General features: G+C 41.3%; 2 protein-coding genes across 4 annotated transcripts; one reads left to right on the top strand and one right to left on the bottom strand.

The window, feature by feature from the left end:
• Positions 1–367: 367 nt before the first annotated feature.
• Positions 368–12,916, bottom strand: LOC115343912. The gene is made up of 3 exons (XM_030020494.1): positions 12,512–12,916; positions 11,130–11,184; positions 368–1,140 (listed from the first exon to the last, which is right to left on the bottom strand). The coding sequence occupies exons 1-3, from the start codon at positions 12,914–12,916 to the stop codon at positions 833–835; spliced, it is 768 nt and encodes a 255-aa protein (XP_029876354.1). The 3' UTR covers positions 368–832.
• On the top strand, positions 12,868–24,303 carry LOC115340783 (alcohol dehydrogenase class-3). 3 transcript variants are annotated; one of them, XM_030012812.1, is made up of 9 exons: positions 12,868–12,970; positions 16,423–16,524; positions 17,470–17,611; positions 18,220–18,307; positions 19,092–19,311; positions 19,864–20,124; positions 20,886–21,021; positions 21,936–22,074; positions 24,002–24,303. In XM_030012812.1, the coding sequence occupies exons 1-9, from the start codon at positions 12,959–12,961 to the stop codon at positions 24,024–24,026; spliced, it is 1,125 nt and encodes a 374-aa protein (XP_029868672.1). In that variant the 5' UTR covers positions 12,868–12,958; the 3' UTR covers positions 24,027–24,303. The 3 variants fall into 3 exon arrangements, with proteins under 3 accessions (XP_029868672.1, XP_029868656.1, XP_029868665.1); XM_030012796.1 differs by lacking the exon at positions 12,868–12,970 and adding an exon at positions 13,256–13,361; XM_030012805.1 differs by lacking the exon at positions 12,868–12,970 and adding an exon at positions 15,049–15,078.
• The last annotated feature ends 1,000 nt before the right edge of the window (positions 24,304–25,303 follow it).

Raw genomic sequence — 25,303 nt, 5'->3', positions numbered from 1 at the left:
GCCTGACCTTGTCTTTTCTTTCTTAATACGAACTTCTAGCACCTCTATCCCCCATTCCTCCTGCTCTGCCTTTAGAGCCAGGGACTGCTCACAATGTCAGAGTCAAGGTGTCCTCAAAACTTTGCTTGGAGCACCTCTGTTTTTGAAAGCTCCTAGTTCTCATAAATTCATTTCAAGGCCTCCTACAGGAGAAGAAAAGCCTGCTTGGGGCATCCAAGTCATAAGCAAGAAGTCAATAATTACAGGTGTACACAGAATCTCTGTTTCACAGAAATTATTTATAGAACAGTACCACAGAAACAGCCAACTCATCTGTTTTACAATGGAAATCCTTGGAACTGCCCACCTCAATGAGTACAGCTCTCAGTAGCATCATTTACATTTTATTTGTATATAACACAATTTACCCCTGTAGAACACGCAGCAGAATCCCTTTACCATGACTATTATGAAATACACAACTTGGCAAGCCTGGCTGGAAACACAGGTTTCATGTTCCAAGTGAACTGGAAGAAAAACACCTCCCAGAGACAGAAACAATTCCCTTCTTTACCCAGCACCATTACCAGGCAGCACTAACAACATTAATATGGAAACTGAAGCAAATTATATCAAAGTTACCTATACTGTGCATGGATGGCTTGTGTTGTAGCTCCTGACAGGACTGCAGATACGACTTTAACCATATAATGTTCAGATGGACCCTCCTGTGTTTAAGTTTGTGACCACTGCCTCCGGTCCCATCATTGGGCACCACTGAGAAAAGTCTGGCTCTGCCCTCTTCGCACCCTTCCTCCATGTCCCTCTTGTACCGGGGAGCCCAGAACTAGACCTAGCACTCCAGGTGTGGCCTCAGCAGTGCTGAGCAGAGGGTAAGGATCACCTCACTCGACCTGCTGGCCATACTTCGTCTAATGCAGCCCAGGACACCATTGGCCACCTTTGCCATAAGGGCACACTGCTGGCTCATGTTTGACTTGGTGTCCACCAGCACCCCTAGGTCTTTTTCTACAAAGATGCTTTCCAGCTGGGTGGCCCCCAGCATGTACTGGTGCATAGGGTTCTTCCTCCTCAGGTGCAGGACTTTACACTTCCTTTTGTTGAACCCAATGAGACAAAGGACAGCATGTCTTTTCAAACCTAAGAAATAGAAATTTCCCTTTAGTTTTTATTTAGAGGCTTTGGCATCCAGTACTTGAGGTGAGTCCAAGGGAAATAAATAGAAACTCACACTGCAAGTATATTTTTCAATTAGTTGGGAAAAACTGTGAACCACAATGTTTTACTGAAGCATTATTCTTTTCCTATAATGCTAGATTCTAGCCTTAGCCATACTATTAGCCTGGTGTGAGATCAGACTGTGGTCCATAGTTGTTGGTATCAAAACCTCTTCTTCCATGGTTTTAGTGAGGTGTGAAGGTGCGTATTGTAGAAATTAACCAGTTACAGCTCATACAATAAATACACAGACTACAGAAATGACACAAAGCAGCTCAGTAGAAATAGGTTAGTTATTACATAACACAGCCAAACAACAGAAATGTTTCAATAATTTATCTCTTGCACAGATGTGTTAGCTTCAGTTTTCAGTTATTTGGGACTAAATTACCAGGATGAACAAGTAGAGAACTTCTGTATAACCATGTTCAAGGACAATGAATTCAAACTGGAAGAGATGCAAAGGTATGCTACTAGCAGGGCCAAAGAAAAGAAAGCCACAATGCTAAAAGAAACTATAAGCATGTGGCTTACCCAGATTAACAAAAGGGAGGGTAAAAGGATATGGCTACCTTCCAAAAATAAATTAAGGGTATAAACACTAAACATGGGGAAAACTTTTTGCAGTAACTGGCATTGCTTGCACAGGAACAAGTGGGGGAAAGTAGCCTAGAAATTAAAAGAAGACTAATCAGATCAAACTATTGTAAATAATCTTAATGGCAGTAACCCCTCCTATTTTTAACACAGAACATGACAGGTTTCTGATAAGGGCTACATGATACAGTTCCTACAGCAGCAAAGGAATAGACTCAGATTTATTGCAATTGCATCTTACATTCAATTAGAGCATTTCGTATAAGAAGCCCCTCAGGCACATCATTTCATGCACAACACTCTCATAGAGATCTGCTGCTGTTCCAGGCACTGCTCCATTGATCCTATCCTACCTAACGAGCTGTGCAGGATGATACATCTCTAAAGCATATGTGAAGGTCTTTGCTGGTTCCTGTGAGTTCTGAGTGGAAATATACTAAGCACATACTTATTTCTCCTAATTTCCTTTCCTTCCTTCTGTTTGCTGTGTGATTAAGGTTTTACAAAGCCTAAAGTAAAGAGAAGCCTAGCAACCATCTAGATAATCAGCAGAAGCAACTCTTCTGTCAACAACCACTTAAGTTTTTTATCTGTGAATAAGCCCTTTGCATGAACACTTGAATGCAAATGGCTTTCTCCAGAGGTGGCAGTTGCTCTAACTGAGAGTACCCTGGCACCTTGCCATACAAGCAACACTCCATAAGGAAAGAATTAAAAAGAAAAGCATTAAGAGCAATTACTCACTGACTTACTTAGCTATACTAAGATACTCTCACCAAAATTTGTATTTAAAAATACACTTGTTAAATGATTGATGTCTAAGCCATTGATCTGGATTTTGACCTGCAGTAAACAAGTCAAATTGTAACAGCTGAAATCCTGGTAATGTTTTTACTTGAATTGGATTTTCTGCTGCAACACTTAAGACTGCTTGGTTTAGATACTTGCTACTGATTGTTACACAGAGTAAGAAGTCAGTTATGGTCCTAGTCTGGATCACATAGTTTACAGAACAAGATAAGGCAGTGTCAATTAAATTCTTGATCAGATTGGCACATATTCTGATCAATTATCACCATATGCTGGGAAAAAAGAAAGACTTTAAGGAAAGCAATATCATGTGATGGTACAACATGGTCTTACAGCACAGATAAAACATGGCAGAAATGTAAGGATGCTTTTATCTTCATACATGAGTTGCATGACATATAAAAATGGTCACCAATTTCAGTGGGAAATGACACGCATTTGACACTTGCAGGTACGAAACTCCCTACTTTCCTTATATAATTCCTCACGAGTATTAGGACCTGGGCTGATAATTTTTTAATTTTTTTTTCAGAATTCTCAATTTCATATTTTGACCTGTACCTTAGAAATACTCAGTTACCTTCATTTTTGTTTTACTTAGAGGCAACATTCCTTTTTCTCAGTCAAAGGGTCAATGTTTCAAAGACATGTCAGTAACAACACTACTAGTAGCTTTATGCCAGTACTAATCTGATAATATTACCCAAATCATATTACCCAAACTTTGCACAAACTGAGATGGAAGCCATATTCCAGAACAAACACAGTACAAATTTTCTTTGAACTTAATCAAACATTTGCAATAAAGGCTGGTTATCTCTTGAAAACATCCTTTGTAATAAACCTGCTGAGAGATTTTCTGCTCTATGGGGTTTAATAAATGCAGGAAGGGTCTTAGTTTGTTTTAATTTTGGTAAGAATTAGGAAGGTACTTATTTTTGTTTTGGCTTTCTTCACATCCTTTGGGCTTTGCATGCTAATGCAAGACAGAGAAAGTCCTCTGTTGTACATCAGAATGTCTGTTTTAGTAAACACATGTGTTTCAATAGAAATGCATATAATTTTTATCCTCTTATCTTTTTTATCACCAGAATAGTATTAACAGCATCTCTTGTCAGCCAGTATTTTGCTATTCAAATCTCTGTAGTTCCTTTTCTTGCTTTGAGCAAGAATTCATCCCCTTTAGCAACTAAGCACTGAGGCTTATATTGATGTACTTTATCCATGTATAGATGGTGATAAGCAGATGATAATGTGTTTTGGCTTTCACATGCAAAATTTATGTTTCTATTATGTTACATCTGTGTTTATTTACTGAACCAGTGCTGAAGCTTTTATGTGGACTTAAGCACGTTTCTTGAAGGCTTCCAGGGTATTTATGTCCCAAACATTAATTCTTAAAGAAGTCATGGAGATTTTTATAAATCCCTAGATGATTAAAAAAAACTGCAATAAAAGAAAGCTGGGTTACAATGGCATGGTCTGAATTTCTCAGGTGAAATCTTATTGAAAAACTCAGTTCAAATGGAGAAAACTGTAACTGGCACCTAACTTGCAGCAAAAATAGCCTTTTCTCTGTTCTGAAGGAATTAACAATAGTAATAACTATAATAATAATTTATCAACAATACAATAGAACTTACTCATGTTAGAGTGTTATACTAATGCTTGCAGTAGCAATTTTCAGAAATTTGGTTGGTGTATTGTCATTGCTTTTGCATTTTTGAGGGGCTTAGACTAAATGTTTTGTTTTGTACAGTAGTGCCACAAACCATCACTAACTGAAGTTCAGCTCCAAAACAGTACATACATGGAGTTTAGATACTTGCATTCAAAAGCAACATCCAGAAAACCCCTTTACTCCCTAATAGGCTGGAAGAGCAGGCACCTAACTTCAATATATCCTATTCCAGTCTTGATCTGACAGTTCCCAGGTTTGCCCTTTCACCAGAACTGCCCCAGTTACACAGGTTCTTCCACTGACACTGACAAAGCATTCCTCTACCAATGCAATGTCACTCAGTAGTCCTACACAGTAACCGCCAGTCCTTGTCCAAGACCAAAAGCACATCATGCTAGGCACCCTGAATACAGAATAGAAACGCATGCCCTGCCCTACAGAGTTGTACTGGGTCTGGCTGGGATGGAATTAACTTTCTTCGTCGCAGCCCATATCTTGCTGTGTTTTACAGCTATGACCAAAACAGCGTTGGTAAGACACCAATGTTTTAGCGATTGCTGAGCAGTGCTTGCACAGTGACAAGGCTTCTCCGTTTCTCACTCTGCTCCCTGCAGCAAGCAGGCTGGGGTGGACAAATGGTTGGAAGGGAGTACTGCTGGGACAGCTGACCTAGATTGACCTGAGGAATATTCTGTGCCATATAATGTCATGCTCAGCAATAAAAACTGGGAGGTAGTCTTTCCAAGGTAACTGTTGCTCAGAGACTGCCTGGGCATCAGTCTCCTGGTGGGAGGTGGTAAGGGATTGCCTTTGCATCACTGATTGTTTTGGGTTTTTTTCCCTTAGATTTATTAACTATAAGCACGCACATTCATTAATTGGGTGAGCTTGCTCTTGCAGTTCACAAACATTCAAAACTTAGAATCCATTACAGTTTTGTGGAAATAACCTTTGAGGATATTATTAGGGCTGTTCCTGGTAAAGGAGCATATGTAAAGGGACCCAAGATGGTATATAATACCCAGTGACTTACGGATACTGGACTGCACATTCAAGTAGATCATTACCAAATATGTTGTTTATTTAAATATTCTGTCAGCAATGTATAGAGGGATGCACTGTAACTAGCCTTCATTTTAAATTACTTTAAGACCTTACTATAATTCAGTCCAAAAGTGATTTTTTTTTCTCCCAGGAACCTCAGAAACTGAACTTACAACTCAGAAAATCTGCAAATCTCATACTAGAAAATAAGAGTAACAAAATGACACATGCTTCAAGAATCTAAATCTAATTCTAAATAATCTTTGGTATCCAGGAGAAAGAAACACAGAAAAACAATTTGGAAAGATACAAAATAAAAAGTAGACACAAAAAAGGATATGTATTCTATTTAAAATGTAGATTCCTTCACAACATAGCAGGAATAGCAGTTAGTATATTTAGAAGAGGCTTGACATTTCTAGAAGTGATTATCAGAACAAGACCTTTATAAGGGTCTCACATTTGCCTCCCAGTTTCTTAAAACACTGGATATAAAAAGATGCGATAAAGCATTCAGACTTGCGGTTTATTGAGTCACACACCTGAATACAACAACAAAGAAATTTTTCATTTTCAGAGTGTAACTGGATGTGTAACAGCGTTTAATGTATTAAATATCCTCTTTCCAGGATATTACTAAAGTCATTTGGGTTGTCATCTCATCAAGCAAAAACTAAACCATGTGATACTTAAAATAAAAAAATATGCAAAGCTTTGTGATTTAGTTGACCCCTTACAAATCAGCAATTTGTGGAGTAACTAACACTTGACTCCTAACACAGCAATGAAGGTATCCTGACCAAACACTACTTTTTAACCAAAACTCATAGCAAAGACAACCAAAAACCACCACTAGCATAGATCTGCCATTTAACTAGTAATAGGTCTGGCGCTTTTCTTCTGTTCGGCAGGTATCTCTCAAGAAAAAAAAGTGGATTGTTGGGGCATGTTTTATACAGTATTCAGAGTATTCAGGTTATTAATATTACTGTGTCATTATACTAGTGCTCAGTGTGGTGGGTGTATGTAACCTGGACAGATACAGAATACTCAGCATCAGTTAGGCACTTGAGAGATGTTATATATTCAATGAATTTCCTGTACTCATAAAACATTCATCAATCGGATTTAATAGCTTTTGTGAAATATTTATGTGGCTGATAAGGCAAGAAAAGCATCAGGAAAGAAAGTGTGACCACTGGCTTGAAAACTAAAGTAGGGAATCAGGCAAAAAATCAGGCAGGTGTCTAATCTTGGGTCAAATTGTTTTTGCTTGTAACCTGATTTATTAATTAAATTCAGTTTGTTCACTGTTACCAGAACTTGGCTTCATGGGTTTTGTTGCAGGTTGGAGGGGCGTAGAGAGTGTACCAAAGCTGGTGTTTAACTATATGGCAATGAAATTTTATTTGCATGCCTTGGTATCATATACATTGCCACTTGACAAAAATCAATGATGCTTCTGACCTTATGATTGCAGGAAAGAGGTAAGTTATCAAGAAATCAAATCTGCCTTACACTGTTCATGAGGCATATTTTAATCATAGAAGCTGAATATTTTGTTGTCCTATCTTATGTGTCTATCATCTTGGATGCATTTAAAAAAGAAGAAAGAAAAAAAAAGACACATATTCGAATGCTCCAAGAAAACCTCATTCCCACTGCTAATTCATATCTAAAAAGGAAAATTAACATGCAGTCAATGAGGCTATGTACTTCCACAGCTTTAGGTACCTAGTGCTGAGTCTTTATGAGGAAAGCACACTGAAGTCTGTATTCCACCTTCAAACTGAAGTATGTGTCTGGGCATTTAGGCAACAGGAAGAGAGTTTGAAGAGGAGTTAGCCTACAGAACCTAGGGCTTAGTACGTCTACACCCCAGCTGACTGCAGTAACTTCGAGCAAACTTCTACCTTGCCGGAAAAGCTTCATTGCTGAACTATATAACCATCATAAACTGACAGGATAGAGTAATAAGGTTTTCAGCTTATATAATAGAAAATATGTAGGATTGGAGCTGACACAAGAAGCATTGGGTGGGAGAATCATTCAACAGGTCACAGAGGTCTCTATTGAAGGATGTTTGAAAATACTTTGTCTTCACAAATGTTTTTGTCTTACTCTCCTTTAGTGTGACTTTATCTGGGTCAAGGACAATTTAGTGAAGAGCAAGGGAAGAAAACTTCCCCAAATTTCTCTTCAGCATGAGGACAGTTTCTACAGGGATACAAAAAAGCTACTGAGCCAACCAATTAAACTATCACTTTCACAGCCTGCCAAAGGAGAGCAATGCTACTAAGCTGATGAACAGCCCGCAGCAACAGGATTACTCGAAGCTCTAATGGAACAGGAACATCTAAAGACAATAAGTGAATACTATACATATCCAAGTTCCGTATACCAATGTTTTGTGTTTGTGGGTTGGGCTTTTTTCCTAAGTTTAAAACAAACTTTTATATGGTTGATTTTCTTTGTTGCAGCAATCTAACTGTCCTTCTTTTCTAAGGATTGATCTCAAATTTTTGAAGACTGTCACTTGAACTTAAGCCTTATTTCTGACTGGTCCATTTTTAACAAATTGATTTACTATTTAATATTTGATAAATATATATTAAGAATTAATATGTATTTTAAAAAGTGCAGCTCACACAAATATGGAATGGTTAGCATTGAATGGTAATAAGGTACAGTAGTACTATATTATTTGAAGCATATTATATAAAGCAGTAGATAACTTTCTTACTATCATGTAACATTTATATATGCATACATGGATGTGGTTTCATTTTTGCAAATGCTGTTGTACTTTTAATATATCTCCAGCACCAAGTCCCACAGAATATTACAGCACAACTGTGCAAAATCTTCCCCAGAGAACAGGATCGCCACTGTGAGCAGGTCATTCTGCTAAACAGACCCTGCTTTTGGTGCTGAACATTGGACCCATAGCACAATAATGCCTTTCGACCTCTTTTGAGCAACTCTTATCCCAGTCCATAGCCCTTTGAACTTCTGGAAACCCCTCAGCATGATCAGCAATTACATGATGAACGCACAAATGAGTTATCAAAGGTTAACTCATTCCATCTTGTCTGCCAATTTACAGTAACTTCTGCACATAGAACTCACTTTGCCCTGCTATAAAAGTTACCTATAATTCTCTTAACTACTTTTTAGGCATAAAACAATAAGACTGCAGGTAATGAGATGACACCAAAATAACTCATTAAATGTTTGAATTGAGTTCTAACACTTCCCTACCAAGAAAACACTACAAGAAGTTCCTCCCAATAAACAATATGTTTCCCTAATCCTGCATGTGCGGCTGCACAGCCTTAATTTTATACTAGTGACAAATCTCAAAAATAATAATCAGTTAGCCTAGTAACTCTGTAATAAATAAAAACACATAAATAGATTTGTGCAGGATTGGGACAAAAAAAATACTTTCCTCGTTGAAAAAGATCTAAACCTACATGAAACAAAATTTGATTGCTATAAAATAACTCTGCCTGAAGTCCATTGTAACTTCCACTTTACCAATTATTTTGAACTGTCGCTACGTGAAAAATTGTGTAAGCACTTCTGAACAGTGACAAGTTCTGTCACTATAGCAGTGCCACCTGGTGGTTACCTGTCACTGCTGCCCACCAGCTTCTGAATATGGTGGAAGAGTTGGATTTCTGCACAGCTCAGGCACCTGCCCGGACCAGACCAGACACCCGTGGCCGAGGTTTGCCCTGCGCAGAGCGGTGTGTGTGGGCACACGGGTGGGCAGCTGCCGGCTCCACAGGACATTCTGCCAGCCCCATGGTTAAGCTCTGCTACCAGCTGCGACGTGACGAGTGCCAGTGGGAAGCCGTTCAGCTGTCCCTTTCCTCAAGCGAGCAAATGTGTTACTGCTAACTTTGCAGTAACGTGGAGATTCTCCTGCCTCTTTGATAACAATCACTAACTGGGCAGGACTTCGAATTTCAGCAGGTTATTAGAGAGCTCCTCAAATTCTGCTTGATTCCTAAAACATCACTGGTTTCACAGCTGACCAAATAATTATGTTTGAAAGACTAGCAAAGACATTTATACACACCAGAAGAAAATGCTGTCAGGTGCAAGCAAGGAGGTGCCAGCATAACCCTTCTTCCACGTTTATCTTTAAAATTTCCCCTGCATAGTTAGTTTAATATTAACATATTAGAATCAGCACATAAAAGACCAGGTTTTTGTGTTTTATTTGATTTTCATTGAAAGCAAATACCTGAGAATATTTAATCACAAAGCTCCCCAAATGACTTATTTCCAAATCTAAAATATTTAAAACCTTTCGGTACCCCAGCCTCATGTATCTCTGCTGCAAAACTGTCATGGTCACTTTCATACTTATTTTGAATACATCTAATTAACATGGGCCTTTGTTTAGAAAAGTTATTTTACTTTAGTATACTTTAGTATTATACAAGGATTAATTAGTGAAATTATTCCTAAAGTTTTTCCTTTGGAACCAACCATTTCTTGAAATACTGGATAATATTTTAAATTTGTATTTGTATTTACAAAACCAGAATATTTTAATTAACTAAGAATTATCCAAAGAAATATCAACCAGCTTTGAACACTTTAAATGAAAACAATTTTGATTTTTTAAATGTTTCCATTTTTCAACCAGCTATATTTGTACTTTACAAAAATAAACTGATGCTGATTTGAAGAATGACAAGAATTTCTTGTTTTTTTGAATGTTATGCAAGTATTATCCTTCAGTACATCATAGAAAAATGTAGGAAACTTAAATCAGAATTCAAAAGGATGTCTTTGAGAGCAATGCCCCACAAAAAGACTGCTACACTGAAGCATCTACAGCTGAAACCTGTGCACATCTTATCCCGGGTTTAATGGGGTTGTTCTGATTAAATATATCTATTAAGACCACTTAAATTACACTGGCTTTATTTGGCAAATTGTATCAATGAGAGAAAAACTACCTCTTGGTCAATCTAGCACCATTTCTCTTTGGGGAAAATAAACCAGGCAACATTTGTGTGAATGCATTTCAGTTTTGCATATGGGTAGGCATGTCAGTGCCTACCTCCAGCCTCTCTATGCTTCGCCAATCTGTTCACCAGTGTGTGAGGTTGCAGCCAGCAGTTACAGTGCCTAACCATCACCTCCTAGTTCTGATGGTGGCATACGGACAGCTTCTGCTGTTGGCACTCACACCGCCCCGGGACGAGCACCCTAGCAGATCACTTGCATTTTCTTTCAGCATATACTGGCTGCCAAGCTTGCAAGTGACTTCTTGCCCTGCATCTTCTTGTACTTCAAAGTCAAATTAAGATACAGAAAACCCTTGCTAAAAACTAATGCCTCCAGCATGGGCACAATAGTACAATTTAAAAAAAAAAGGAAGGGGGGGGGGGGGGGAGTAATGCAGATCCCTAGCTGTTTTGGGCTTTCTCCCCACTCACCACACAGAACAGAGAACATCCTCCAAGCAAAAACATGATTGCGAGGCCTCTCTCTCACCTGCTCACAGTTCTTCCAAGCCCTCCTCTGTTCTCAATCCAAACTCATGTTCCTGATTAGCATGTAACATCTGTTAGAACAACACCAAAACCAACCCAATGTAAAAGCCACAGTAGCACTGGGAGCCCTCACCTACAGGACTTATACATATAAACCTGAAACACACCTGACAAAGCATAGATAGTTCAGTCAAGAGCACAGTGTGGTAACTTGATTTACTTGCATGGTACTGAGAATAGAAAGTTGTGAAACCACTTACCATGTCTAGGGCCTTCCAATAGTACAACAGCAACAGTGGAGGCAGCATCACAAAACTGCAAGAAAAGGAAAAATGAAAAAAAAACCTGAACCACTTTAATCTCTGAAATTGGACAATGAGCATTAAGGAGTTATGATTTATGTATCTGTGCTCTGGTCTACCAGAATCAGTACCTGCAGTTTCCAGAATGTCAGAGATACTAACAAAAGCAGAGCATCTGCAGAGTTTGGCTAAACATAAAAAGTTTGGAGGCTTTTTGGAAGCACTGATAAACAAGGAGTGACCAAGAGCATGAGATTCACAGGAGAGGTGGGCAGAGCTGAATTTAACCAAGGAAATGGACAAGGCCTGCTTTGATTTCAACAACAAGGTTTTAGCGGTAGCTGGTGAACACAAACTGAACTAACTAGTGGAAAGCCTCGAGAAGGCCATGGGACAGACAGCCTGATCACACGCCCTTTCATTCCTTCTCAACACCTTTCATCGTATGTGAAGCCCATATAGCATTCTCACTGCCCAAATTACCTTCCAGCTAGGTGTCAGCTTTCCTGAACCTACAGATTTAATTTGTCATTTTAGTTATGTTATTAAATGTTCTGTAATTTATTAAATGCTATAGTTGTTTATGTTGCGTTATTAAAGTTTATTTTTCCCCAAGCTGGTGCTGTTGTCTAACTGTGGTATTTGCTGAGCTTTGTTAGCATGTCACTGGAAAATAAAAATTCCATTTCTTACTGAGGGGGGCTTAGTTACACCCTGCAATTCCTCAGGCACCAGCACCTCTCACACGTAAAGTCCCACAGCCCATGGCAGAACTGTTCACCTGATCTTACACAACCACGTCTGCAGATCTCTCAAGAAGCCCTTCCTATCCTGCCTGGAGGAAGAAGGTTCTTCAGGAAATGGAACAACAGCGTGAGCAGGTTAACGATCCCATCTTGGAAGCAACAGCCCCTTTGCTTCCAAGACTGCCGAAACGTCCACCTCACTACTGCAGATCCCTTAGCCTACACGGGAAGGGGGCTGCCTTCACCCCCGTTGAAGCACACTGCTGCCCAGTAAAGCCTCCACCACTGCGGTTTAGCCCGCCGAGTGTGGATCCAGGTGCAAAGGACCCACGCTGGAGACGCGAGGACAGCTCCCACCCGTGTCCAGGTGAGACGCAGGAGCTACCAGGTATCTCCAGACCGGCTGCAAGAGGGGGACTCCCCCCCCGCACCCCCCGGGGGAATGCACGTACGCGCACACACCGCCAGCCTTCAGGGAGCGGCGCAGACCGCGTCCGTTACATCCCGCCACTGAGGAGGGAGCCTGGGTTACCCGGTGTCGGCGGGACCAGGGGACCGGACCCATTACCCAGGACGAGGGGTCTGTTCCCTCACAGGCAGAATAATGCGAATCTGCCCGCCGGGCTGACGGGACTGCGCCGTAAGACGTTGAGGCAGCGGTCGGCAGCCACAAAACCAGCCGTATCGCAACGCAACACCGCGGATACCGCGAGGAAACAGCCAGATCTTCGCCCGTACCGGGGCTTGTCGGAAGAAAAGCGCCGCAAGGGGCTCGTAACCCCCGGCGGGCTCCCCCGCCTTCCCACCCCGGCGGGGAATGAGGTGAGCGAAGGCGCCAGCCCCCCTCACGGGGCTCCCAACACCCGCCCTCCCCGCCGAACCCCTCCCCGCCCGCCGCCTCGCTCTCCGCCCCACCGCGGCTACAAACCCCTGCGCCGCAGCCGGGGGGGGGGGGCGGCGGCGCGCAGCGCGCATGCGCGCCGGCAAGAGAGGCGGCATCCCCTTCCCGTCGCCTTTCCCTTCCGTCGGCCCGCCGTAGCCATGGCGAGCGGGGTGAGGCGGCTCGGGCGCGCGCGCGGGCGTCGGGACGTTGCCCGGGGCGCGCGGAGGGTCCCGCGCGGCGCATCCGCCGCCCGCAGCCCCCGCACCGGGGAGGCTGAGGCGGGCGAGCCCCGCGGCCGCCGCGCCGGTGACTGACCGGGCGCGGTGGGAGGCTTCCCGGAGGCAGGGATTGCGGGGCCCTCGGCGGTTTTGCTCGCTGCCGCCCGGACGTGGCGGTGCGAGCGAGCGAGCGGCGGTGGCGCTAGCGAAAGTCGGGGCGCGGGGGTTGGCCTGGCGTCTCCTTGCGCCTGCCCTACGCGTGTAAGGTATGCGGCGGCGACCGGTGCCGTTATTTTCGCGTGGGAGGCTCCCGCCGCCAGTATTTGCAGGAGTAGGGACGAAAGTACGTGCGTTGCAGCCCGCCGTGCGTTGTAATCGACCCCCGTGCACGTTTTCTGGATCTGGGGGTTCCGCTCGAGCGCTTAGAGCGTTGGTTAGTCGCGGTGATGGAAGAACAAGCAGAAGGCCTTGAGCTGGCCTGGTCTCCTGAGGGCTTTGGGCAGGTGTGACTTAATGAGCTTGGAGGAAGGGGAAACCGGCTCGCTTTGCGCAGGGGGCCGGGAAGGTGCTGGCTCCGCGGTCCACGCTCGGTTGCCCGTACCGTCAGCTGAGATGGGTGTGCTGGGGGAAACCGGTAAGCAGGGCTCACCCTGTGTGTTTTCTTCCTGCGAGCGTTGAGTGGGAGGAGAAAGAACGGGTGCGTGCTTAGAAAGATTGCTGCTTTGCAGCGAGAGCGATCCTCGAGGCCGCTCTCCAGCAGCGGTGCCAGCCCGTTTTCAATACAACTGGAGCCTGCTGGCTCTCAAAACCATTGGCTGGCAAGTGTACTGCATTGCTTTCAAAACACCACAATAGTCCAAACCTACTTAATACTGCTTTAATTTCTGTGCGGCTGTTCAGTGCCCTGGCTCTGAGCGGGCTGGGTGGTCTCGCTTGTGCAGACGCTGGAGGCGGGCTGGGGCCAGCAGCGGTTTTGGAGCGGGTAGGGCAGGTTCTGTCACTGCCGAGAGCTCCATTTCGTCTTGAGTGAGGTAGCTGATCGTGCGTGTAGCTACAGGCAACTCAACAGCTGTGTTCCTGTGCTAATATATTAATAGAGAAAATAAAGAACTGGTGAAAGTTGGGGTTTTTTTTCCCAGTTGTTGGCTTCAAGGTTTTCAGCAAAGCAACGGCATAAAGCTTTGAATATTGAAAGGCCAGAAGATGGGGCTTTTCTGATATCCACTCTGAATAGTCCGGGGGCCTCTATGGCTGTATGAGCTGACTGCAGGTTCAAAAGCGAGCTGCTTAAAAAGTTTCTGAATCGGAAGTTGCTGTTTCAAAATATGCTTCCAGATGTATAATGTTAATTTTAGGAAGATCAGAATTTATCCCATAAGGAGACTTTTCTTAATCGTGTGCTTAACTAAGCTTGTGGAAATTCAGATTTTAGGAATGCGCAGTCTTTTGCACGAGAGCAAGTGACTTCACGACGGGAGGACGAGGGATGGGTTGAAAACCAGTAAATGATTTACTGAATGATGGCTTCTCTTGCACTTCGTGCTTTGAATTTAGTTTTTCTGGCAAAATCTTTGGTACATTTAGAGATTATGACCGAATGCCCGTAGTGTGACTCCACAGTTAGTTACTATGCCACATTCAGTGCATTTTTATGATATTTACCCTGGTAATAAAAAGCAGAGTAAGGGGAATTCACGGTTCTAGGTGAAGGGTGTTTCTGTCCAACCTAGGCCCCCGCCGGCTGTAGGAATGGGTACCTGTTTTGTGTTACAAAGCTTCAGGCCTTTTAGGGTTGGCAGTATTTATTTTAGCAAGTTTAAGCCAAGGTAAACATTTGCAGTTCTGCTATTACAGGTACAGCAAGGGTGTTAACTGGTTCTGGCAAAGTCCGATACTGTTTATTGTACAACAAAAATATTACAGAAAGTCACAAACTGCCCATTATTTTCTCCTATACATGCAGGTGATGAATCAGACCTAGCAAGCTCAACCAGTGGTCTTGGCGCTGTTATTGCTTCCAGGGAGTGAAATTTCAAAAAGGCTGGATGACTGTGTGTCTGGTCTTGGGAATTTGCATTAGTCCCCTTTCAGTGATGCCACAGAAACACCACAGATAGTTTGCATGCACAAAATGTCATTTTCTTATATCGCTTTATAGTGCATGCTATGAAATGCTTCATATTTCCAACTGTCATCGCAATGGCTTAGACCTTGTTTGCATGAAAGAAAATCAGTGCAAGTCTTTTGGTATAACTGAATTATTCCAAAACAGACAGATGCTATTCTGGAGTAGATTGCAAAGGGATCTGTTCCAAAGCAGTCAAGTCTTCGACAGCATTCTTTGTCAGGTTTTATGTAGATAAGGTCTTGATTTGATTTCACAACTCATCTGTGTGTCCTGCAGGAAGCTATTGCATATCATATTTGCTGAAAGATGTGTCTGTCAGAAAGCAAAATTCAGATTATTTGATACCCTGCCCATTTTATCCTGAAGGACAGACCTGGAGTCGTGCTTTGTAATACAAACTGACATCTAAGGGTACTCCAGATGCTTACCCTTGCAGCACCTGAAGCTGCTGTGATTGTGTAGCTGTAATGCCTGCTGATTTCCTCAGTCAGTTGCGCGTACGTACCTGTTGATAGGATTGGGTTTACAGATTCACAAATCCTGCTCTTTCATCCAGGCTCTGCACCATTTGGCTTGAAAAGCTTCCTGGGATGTATAGGGGTGGTTGCAGAGCAGGATTTGTCATGGTGCTGAGAGCAGTGAATGAAGACTTGCTAACAGTAACCCACGCAGGCTCTGCAGAGGTGTTGGTGCACAACAACTGGCTGACAATAACTGTATAGCAAAATCTCTCTGGTCCCTATGCATCACTGGAGCTGTATGCACGCGCATCTCCTTGCCAAAATCGTACTCAGAAGCCATGCTGATAAGGAGCAAGAAATTCACTCTCGATGTGGGTCTCAGACCATTATGTGACCTCCAGTTTGCTTTCTGAATTTTTTTTAACTTCGAACACTCTGTGCTCAAGGAACACATCTCAAATGAATACCAGTCTCTTATTTTAAACCACCTTTTTTATTATGCAGTCTTTCCATTCCTATTGCTCATTTCACTGCAGTATTCAAGTATCTCCTAAGCACTTCTGGGTTTATTATACTTTTTTCTCAATAAGAGCATGACATCCAAATTTCAGATCTTGGCATACTCATTATTATTTAGCTTCCTGAAAGCAAATGTAGGGCAATTAAACCTTTGCGTTGAAATTATGAATTTCAGATCTGGGATTATTTCCAAAAGCCAGTAGTGTTTCTCTCATTTTCTCAGTTGGCTGAACAAGAATTATTTTAAATGAACCATACAACAGATGTCCTCTTTTGTTGTTGTTGTTGTCTTTTAGGTTATTAAATGCAAGGCTGCTGTTGCCTGGGAGGCAGGTAAACCTCTCTTTCTTGAGGAGGTGGAGGTTGCTCCACCAAAAGCTCATGAAGTTCGTATCAAGGTAATTAAATCAATCATTAGCTGTATGTATTGTATTTTGGGAGGCTAAGTATTAAAGCTGAACAGTTTGTTTACCAACAGAAGAAATGTTGAATGGATAGCATCAGTTCATTAGTATCTCAGCTGGCTTTACAAAGAAGAAAATTATGGTATTTAGATGTTCTGTTTATGAAAAACACTTAATTTCTACTGGTCTCACTTCAGAGTCCGGTCTAAAGACCATGGCTAGTCTTGGGGATCAATTTCAGTTGTTACAGGCTAAGCTCCCACAAACCATCTGAGCTAGGAACACCTTTGATCTTGTTTGAAGGGCAGCAGCTTGTGACCTGTTGCAGCTGTGCAACACGCTGGATTTTACTTCAGTCAGGCCATAAGTTACTGGGTGCTGAGCTGTGACTGGTCTCTTGGATTCCCCATACCAAAGTTTCTGATTTGATCAGGACTTTCCAGTAGCCCATATCTGCCAAAAAGTATACATTAAGGTGAAATTTATGTCTGTGGAAAGGGTCTCTGCATGGTGCTTAAGACTTAAACTGGGTTTATGCAGTACTGAGTTCCGTGTGGTCTCTCTGATCATTTTACCTTTAAGAGTCTAGCTGTTTCAAATCTGAGATGCCAACCTACTTTGAGATGACTTGGAGTACTGATTTCTAGCTTTAGGAAACCAGATGTTGTCTTCTACCCATTTCAACATCAGAATTTAGTTGATGAGAATGAGAAAAGATGTACTATCATGACTTTAATTTTTCAAAGTAAGAAAAAGTGCCTTGCCTTGGCACTCCTGTGACATGCCAGGAGTGAAAGTAGGTTGGCCATATCACAAACACCGCCAGGATTGGCAAATTTGTCCTGGTAATTATTCTAAATTTCTAACCAAAGGGAAATAATTAGGTCTGTGCTACTATTCTGTTCTCCAAGGTGCCTCAGATTATGTATTTCTTCACAGATAGTCGCCACTGCTGTCTGTCACACTGATGCCTATACTCTGAGTGGTGCTGATCCTGAAGGATGTTTCCCTGTGATCTTGGGTCACGAAGGAGCAGGAATTGTAGAGAGTGTTGGTGAAGGAGTAACAAAAGTAAAGCCGGGTAAGAAAATATCTTACAAGTTTTCTGCCTGCCTTGAAAGTGTTACTTTGCTACAAGGTCAGCTGTCAAATTGGGCCACTGAAATGCTATATTGCAAGAGTTCATATATTGTCTTATTCTGGGGTGTATGCCTGGGTAGATTTTCCTTGTCTGTGAGATACAACACTAATCAATTCAATGTGCTCTTGGTTTAATGCTTGAAACAGCCCAGCATACCAACTTGTTACTTGAAATTGGATCAATATAGTTACACGAGGGATTTTTTTCAAATTACAGTTGTTACCTCTTGGTTTAATTTAAGGGCTTAAAAACGTTTAGTCGTGTTATTCACTGTTGATTTGGGGTTGTTTTGTTTTATGGTAACATTCCTATTTGTTCTGGAATGATGAACCTCTGATGGGCTGTCTGCTCAGACATGAGAAAAGTGTTTTATCTAGCACTCTCTATAAACAATGCTACTCTATACCATAAACGGTTTTTAATACACAAAGAAGGTTTTAAGTGAACACAAGCTCACATAAAAGCCATGAAAATTGAGTAACTGTTTTTTACCTAATGCCTTGCTTGACTTGGTAACTAGCCACAGAATATTTTTTATTTTTTCTTAGGGGACACTGTTATCCCTCTATACATCCCCCAGTGTGGAGAGTGCAAGTTCTGTAAGAATCCTAAAACAAATCTGTGCCAGAAGATAAGGTCTGTATGGTTTTTATTTTCACATACAGTATAGTATTTGTTCAGCGTATGCCTGTTCTAGTTAAGAAAAGTAATTGACAGGCATTATCTTTGAAGAATAAATCTCTTGTTGCATCGTTTAATGACTTGGAGAGTACATGTTTTAGGGAGTCAGTTATGCACTACTTTTCCATTCTTCCTTAAAATTTCTTTTCTTCCCTTAAATGAACCTGTTTCTCTATTTTCATGTGTGTGAAGGTGTAAACTGCTAGCTTGTATCCACAGCTTTGAAAACATAAATACTCTGTATTTAATCCATACTTAAGGGAAGCACTTCAGGGAATTTAGCTGTTGGGAGTCAACACCAAAGCTGTCAAGTGGTACAGAATTATACAGAAAGCTCTTTTTTCCTTAACACCTGCTTCCCAGCTAAATTCTGAAATAAAAGTCTCCCAAACCCGAACAAAAACCCCAGTGACATAGTTGACAGGTGCTATTCAAGGGAAATGTAGTGAAGGAGATGAAGATGGGGGTGTGGTACTGTGGCACAAGCAGTTAGCATTGGTAGCTAACAAGGTCAGCATGTTGATAAACTTCATTTCTTTCAGTGCTTCCATGGAGGAATTAACAGCATAAAGTTTAAGGAGTTTAGCATCTAATTTCTGTGAACTCCTGGGTTTATTGGAGTGATTAAAAATAACAGTGCAAGTATGCAACAGCATCTCTGCGCTACTTAACGGGTACTGTCTGGTGAGAGTATTTACTGCTTAAGACTCTGACTGTACTTTCCTGTCTTTGCCTTAAGAATTACTCAAGGGAAAGGACTCATGCCTGATGGTACCAGCAGATTCACCTGCAAAGGAAAGCAGATTTACCACTTCATGGGGACTAGCACCTTCTCTGAGTATACTGTGGTGGCTGATATCTCAGTAGCCAAGATAGATGCTGCAGCACCTCTCGATAAAGTGTGCCTTCTGGGTTGTGGCATCTCTACTGGCTATGGGGCTGCTGTTAACACTGCTAAGGTAAAGGCTGTGGTTGCCTCTGGCTTTTCTCTGTCACTATATCTGAACCAAAGTACACAGATAGCTTGGGGACTAGATTAGGACTGTGAACATGATAACCAAATTTCTGTTTCTTCTTCCTCTTCAACTGGTGAAGTTTAGCTAAGAAATTCTAACTTCTCCGTAAAGGCCAGATCAGGTTAAAGGAACCTGATGCCCCTTAGAGGAAATCCAGGTAGAAGGTTCTCTATCCCTTTTGATACCAGCTATATATAAATTACTTTTCCAAGTTACCTTAATCTTGCTGCAAGTTGTTCTGACAGTTTGAAGCTCAGGGTGAGACAGAGCTGCAGTCGAGTCTTTGGGCAAAAAGAAAAGCTTAGCACCTAAAGAGCTTTCGGATGAAATTTCTGTGTAGTTTCCCATATCTAATCATCCCTTATGATAAAGTCTCATAGCCATATATGTTTGCTTCCATGTTTCCTTCATTACAGACGACTTAACCTGTGTTTCCCACTCATGTGGAAGGACGAATTTTCTCTGTGTTGCTCATGGCTCTTTTCTTATTCCTAGGTGGAACCTGGCTCTACATGTGCTGTCTTTGGTTTAGGAGGAGTTGGGCTGGCAGTTATTATGGGCTGTAAAATAGCAGGAGCGTCCCGGATCATTGGCATCGACCTTAACAAGGATAAGTATGCCAAAGCCAAAGAGTTTGGAGCCACTGAGTGCATTAGCCCTCAAGACTTCAAGAAGCCCATACAGGAGGTGCTGGTTGAGATGACCGATGGTGGTGTAGACTACTCATTTGAGTGCATTGGTAATGTTGGAGTCATGGTGAGTGTTTGCATAACAGTAGTACGTAGAGGGAGGGGATAGCTAGCTGCCACTTAGTTGTTTAGCTAAATAGCAAAATGAGCTGCTTTCTTGTTACAGAAAACATGCCATACTAATTTATTTATTTTTTTAAATAGTAACGATAACTGCTGTGACTTAAAAGGCTAATTTACATCCAATCTTAATTATGTAATGAAAGCAGATGCTACTTCTGAGGTTGAAAATGGCACTTATAATTTACAAAGTTTTTTCCTTAATGGGAGTTGTTTGAAATCCTGAGTTTTCATATGTTGACAGTTCAAAAATTAAAAAGCCCACAGAAAATATATTGTGCGATGAACAGTAAAATCTCAAGGACCACTCAGTATTTCCCTAATTCCTCAAATAATGAATTTAACCTTTGGAAATGCAGAAGTATTACTGAATATAAGGCTAGGTTTTCAGGAATTACAACAGCATTCCTACCTGTCAGTAACATGGTCTACATTGTCTCTGATTACAGTTTATCCAAATTCCCAGAGGGAGTTCAGAGTGACTTCTCTGGAAGCCAGATGGGATATAGAAAGAGCAAAGTGAATCTTTTAACAGTATAAGGAGTCTGAACCAATGGAAAATTTAATGTAATTTCCAGTGTATTTATTGTTCCTTAAATACTAATGTGGTGATTCGTTAACTGGGGGAAAGGAAGTGCAACCTGTGCCAGTCTAGGCAGCATAAACATTAGCAATAAACGCTCTGCTTTGTCCTATGCATCTGTGAAGAGGGCTGCCTTGGAAGCCTGCCACAAAGGCTGGGGAGTCAGTGTGATAGTCGGAGTAGCTGCTGCTGGTCAGGAGATCGCCACGCGGCCATTCCAGCTAGTAACTGGGCGGACATGGAAAGGGACCGCGTTTGGAGGTAACTCTCTTTTGGTATGGGCTAAAAATAAATTACTGTGCCTTAAAGCTGGGAAGAACACACTGCCTTGCTTTTGCTTGTGGAAGAAATGTACTACTGACAGGCCATTCGTAAATGCTGTGTTGACTTTTAAGATAAACACTTTTAAAATCTGATATTCCTACAGACAGGCTACAAATAAACACACTGGTATGATACCTCACATATTTTTAAGAGAGAATATAACTATATGCTATTCAGCACTAAGGGAGTGGTATAGGGGGATTGCTCTATCACCAAGTGAAGGTTTGGTTCAGTTTGGTCCAGTGAAAGGACCTAGTCTTTGGGGAGGTGGGAACTCACATAAACATGTTTTGTGTTGCTTAATCAGTAAGCAAATTGTGGGGCTAACATGGGAACGTGCTATGAAGAGCTTTAAAATAAAAAGCAACAAGTGCTTGATACACATTTTCTGCTGTCAAACTAAAAACATGTTGAGATTTTACAGCTACTGATAACTTAGGATTCAGTAATTGCTGAAGTTCATGAAGTATCCAAACTTGATGTTATTATTACACTGCCCTTTTTGCAACTAATACAAAATTTAGTTGTGTTGCAGAGATAGAGGGGCTGATAGAGATGCCTCATGCATGCTTTCCTAGGCGAGGGCTGCTGTTATGTTGAATGCTGAAATACCTAGTGAAAGGTTAGCGCACTTATGTGTTTGGATAACGTGTGCTCTTGCCAGACCTAGCTGTCCTCTTGCATTCCTTACTCGCTGCCTCCCTAGAGCAGGAGGGACAAATATGTCGCTGATCTCAGTTCCTTTTTGTATTTACCACACAAGTGCCCATGTAAGGGTTGTATTTTTTTTCTTTCTCTCTGTTTTCCGAGGTGGGTGGAAAGGGGAAAAACAAATGCATACTTTCTTTCAGGCTGGAAGAGCGTAGACAATGTACCAAAACTGGTGACTGACTACATGTCCAAAAAGATCAAGGTTGATGAATTTGTGACTCACACACTGCCTTTTGACAAAATTAATGAGGCTTTTGAGCTGATGCATACAGGAAAGAGGTAATGTTCATAATACTGAAAGGTGTAGAAGACATTTCTTGATGAGACACTGTCAAAATATAGGTTCCCTGCCCATGTTTTATGCCCTGTCATGTTTTAAATAGGGAGGATAAAGGCTGACATATACCACGCACATTCATTCTGAGATAAACAAATACACTTTCTCTGAGCTTCTAGGCATGTGCCAAAACACAAGCAGAGAGTAAAAAGCAAGAAACAATGTGTAAGAGAAATACACAAGTATACAAAGCTGATAAAGGGGACAAGTCAGTCTTAGGCTCCTAACATCACTAACACATTCTTCCTCAGAAAAAGAAACGTAAAGAGACTGAAGGGGAGTTCACATTAATACATTTTTACAAGTCATTAAGCTATTAGTCTATTTTATTTAAATAGTAGATTTCAGTATATTTTCAAACTACCTAGGGTAGATTACCAGCACAATCAGTCACTTGGAATGATCTTTTAATATGCTACATTTTAAAATTTTTTTTTTTTTCTAGTTTGAACTGGGGTAAAACATTCATATGATGGGTTTGTACGTCTTAACATATAGCAGTTTCTGCCTTTCTTAAGATAAATGGCAGTTTGGACTGTTCATGCTGCAGACTAAGGCCATAGCTGTATTTAACTTCCTAAGTGAGGCCCAACTCCACTGCACATTGAAGTGACCTGATGTGCTGGTAAAAAACCTGCTGGATGTGTGATGAGCCTTGCTGCCCTTATAGCAGTATAATTTGCAAGTAGTGACCAACCTGCAACAGCAGTGCAAAGTAGAGTATTCTTATCAGAGGATATATTGGTTGATCCTTGTAAAGAAAGCCCTGTACAGGTACGGGCATGGATGTGCTTGAGGGAAAATGGGGACCAACATGGGGATACTGTGGCAGAACTTGGTATCTGCAGGTTAAAATCTAACACCGAAAAGGGAAAAGATTAGAAAGTATTAGCCTGAGGTGTGCTAAAGCTTGTCCTGCTGTGTCTTTTCAAGAGCAGGCCTCTTCTAAATGAGAGTTTTAATGAGATGCTCTGTAATTTGTTTGAAATTCAGAGACTCTTAATGAGATAGCTACCAGTGCCTCTAAGAGTAGAAACCAGCCTATTTAGCAGACTAGGTCACATACTTTTTAAGAATGTGTTTTGAATGAAGAGAAGAATCAGCAGGTGGACAAGAGGAAAAATTGGAGACATGTTGTAGTAAAAAAGAAAATCTTTTCCTGCATAGTTGCACTAATGCAGGCAACTCTGTTTATCCATATTTAGATTCACCTGCAGATGGATAAATAGTTACCAGCATTATCTCAAGAAACCAGCACAGTCTTTGTATTTTATTTGATCTCAATCCATATTGATGTATAGTATATAACTTTCTCAAAAGTAATAACTTTATCTGCTTTATCTCATGTGTATTCCTGTTTTGGATGAGTCAGTTAACAGTAACTGCATTTGTACTTTTTACAATTGGAAACACTGCATCTATGCAAATTTCATCCAGCAGTTGATCCCCTTTCCCAGTGTCAAACTTCTGCATCATTTCAATGCTTTATTCCTACACGAGCATGTCCTGTGAAACTAATAGCAAAAGTTGCTTAAGATTCTCCAAGCAGCTGAAAGAGGGAATGCCTGTAAATACTAATGTTCCTGATCAATATTCTGGGCTAGCTACAGAAAACTGACACGTAGTTTGAAAAAGCTTCCATTTTGAGTATATCTTATTGGGGGAGAGACTAAAAAAAACCAATTATAACAAGCATTACTAACCAATTTTTAACCAGGATTTTTAATAAATTTTAATAAATATTACAGGCATAACTTCATTCTTACAAGAGATGTTAAAGTATGTCTCAGCAATGAAAGGGAGGGCAGAGAAGGGGAGAAAATGGACTTATTGGTAACTTTTTTTTTTCTTTTTCTTTTCCATTTTAAGCATTCGAACTGTCCTAAAGCTTTAGAACCAAATGTGGACCTTCCAGTTGGCCAGCAACATGGTAACTGTCCTTTTATAACGGAATTTCTGACAGAGGGTAGAATCAAGCAAATGAAAACTCACTGGGACTAGGAAAACAATGTATTTTAGGGTGAGCATTCTGAATATTAAATAACAAAAAATCAGTAACCACTGAATAGTGTTACATAACTAGCACTGGTTGTGGAACTTCTTTTTCTGTACTTGTTCTTCAAATTCAGTAGTGCCTAGCTCAATCTACTTAATAAAAGCTTATTTCTAAACATGGTGTTGGAATTATTGAGCATTAAGACTGTGACTATGATTGCTGTGTCTTACTGTTTTCCTCTAGTGATTTTACAGTACGTGTGTACGTGACAAAGGAAGAGCAAATGATGTGGGATTCATTACACTAGGCAGTTTGCTAAGCACAGGTGTGTTGAGAAGCAGCGTTGAGGTGCTGTAACTGTACTGAGAGTGGCAAGAACTCCAACAGCTGTCAAGCTTCTGAGGATATTCTAGGATACAAAGGATGTACCAACTGCAGAGCAGAGTGTGGTTGGATATATGACCTAAGTGTCCAGGTGTACCCATGTTCACTTGGGAAATCCATATTCTGCCTTCTTTCCTATTTGGCTCATTACAGTAGCAGTAGGCAGCCTGTTGTAAAGATGATAGCATAGCTTACTCCAGTTACTTGCCAGAGTGGTGTCCTCCAAGACTTCAGTGGCACAGTTTTGCTGTTTCCTTAAACTTGCTAGCAATTGAAACAACCTTTGCAGGCAACGTTGCAAAAATGAACAGGGTGGGATTGTTACCTCTATTTAGTCAGAAACAGGGTCATGCCATTGAAGCAGTGAACGTTACTGTTGTTAGAACAAAAGTCTGCTCTTGAGGGGTGCAGGGGAACAACAGTAAAGAGCATTGTGTGATGAAGGCTTCAGCATTTTGTGGGATTTTTTTGTCTGTTTGTTGGAGGGGGAGGGGTTAAGTCTTAATTTTCGAGTTGCAGGTTTTTTTCTTAACTATAGTTGAAGTGATCTGATGGTATAAAATTTCTTTGAATTGAAACCTGGAAGGAGGGCCACACAGAAAAACACAGGAACAGCAGAAAACAGACTGCAAAGCAAAGGCAGAAAGGCTACCCAGTTAGAGTTATATACATAAAAAGTCAGTGCTTTTCAGTAAACCAGGAACACTAATTAAGAGAGAAGTTTAATATTTTAAGGGAGCCTGGTCAAAACAACTGTTACAGAGAACTCTGAATGCACATAGTCTTATTAA

The sequence above is a fragment of the Aquila chrysaetos genome, chromosome 1 (genome assembly GCF_900496995.4).
Source record: "Aquila chrysaetos chrysaetos chromosome 1, bAquChr1.4, whole genome shotgun sequence".
NCBI lineage: Eukaryota > Metazoa > Chordata > Aves > Accipitriformes > Accipitridae > Aquila > Aquila chrysaetos.
This window is presented reverse-complemented; position numbering and strand designations above follow the sequence as displayed.

Bases quoted from the DNA above. Each gene is read 5' to 3' on its own strand.
- LOC115340783 (XM_030012796.1), top strand. From the start codon at position 13,287: ATGCGGCGGCGACCGGTGCCGTTATTTTCGCGTGGGAGGCTCCCGCCG. The intron at 13,362-16,422 runs GTACGTGCGTTG...GTTGTCTTTTAG, and splicing joins TTGCAGGAGTAGGGACGAAA to GTTATTAAATGCAAGGCTGC. The intron at 17,612-18,219 runs GTAAGAAAATAT...ATTTTTTCTTAG, and splicing joins AGTAACAAAAGTAAAGCCGG to GGGACACTGTTATCCCTCTA.
- LOC115343912 (XM_030020494.1), bottom strand. From the start codon at position 12,916: ATGCCGCCTCTCTTGCCGGCGCGCATGCGCGCTGCGCGCCGCCGCCCC. The intron at 11,185-12,511 runs GTGAGGGAACAG...CTTTTCTTGCAG, and splicing joins AGATTCGCATTATTCTGCCT to TTTTGTGATGCTGCCTCCAC. The intron at 1,141-11,129 runs GTAAGTGGTTTC...TCTATTTCTTAG, and splicing joins ATTGGAAGGCCCTAGACATG to GTTTGAAAAGACATGCTGTC.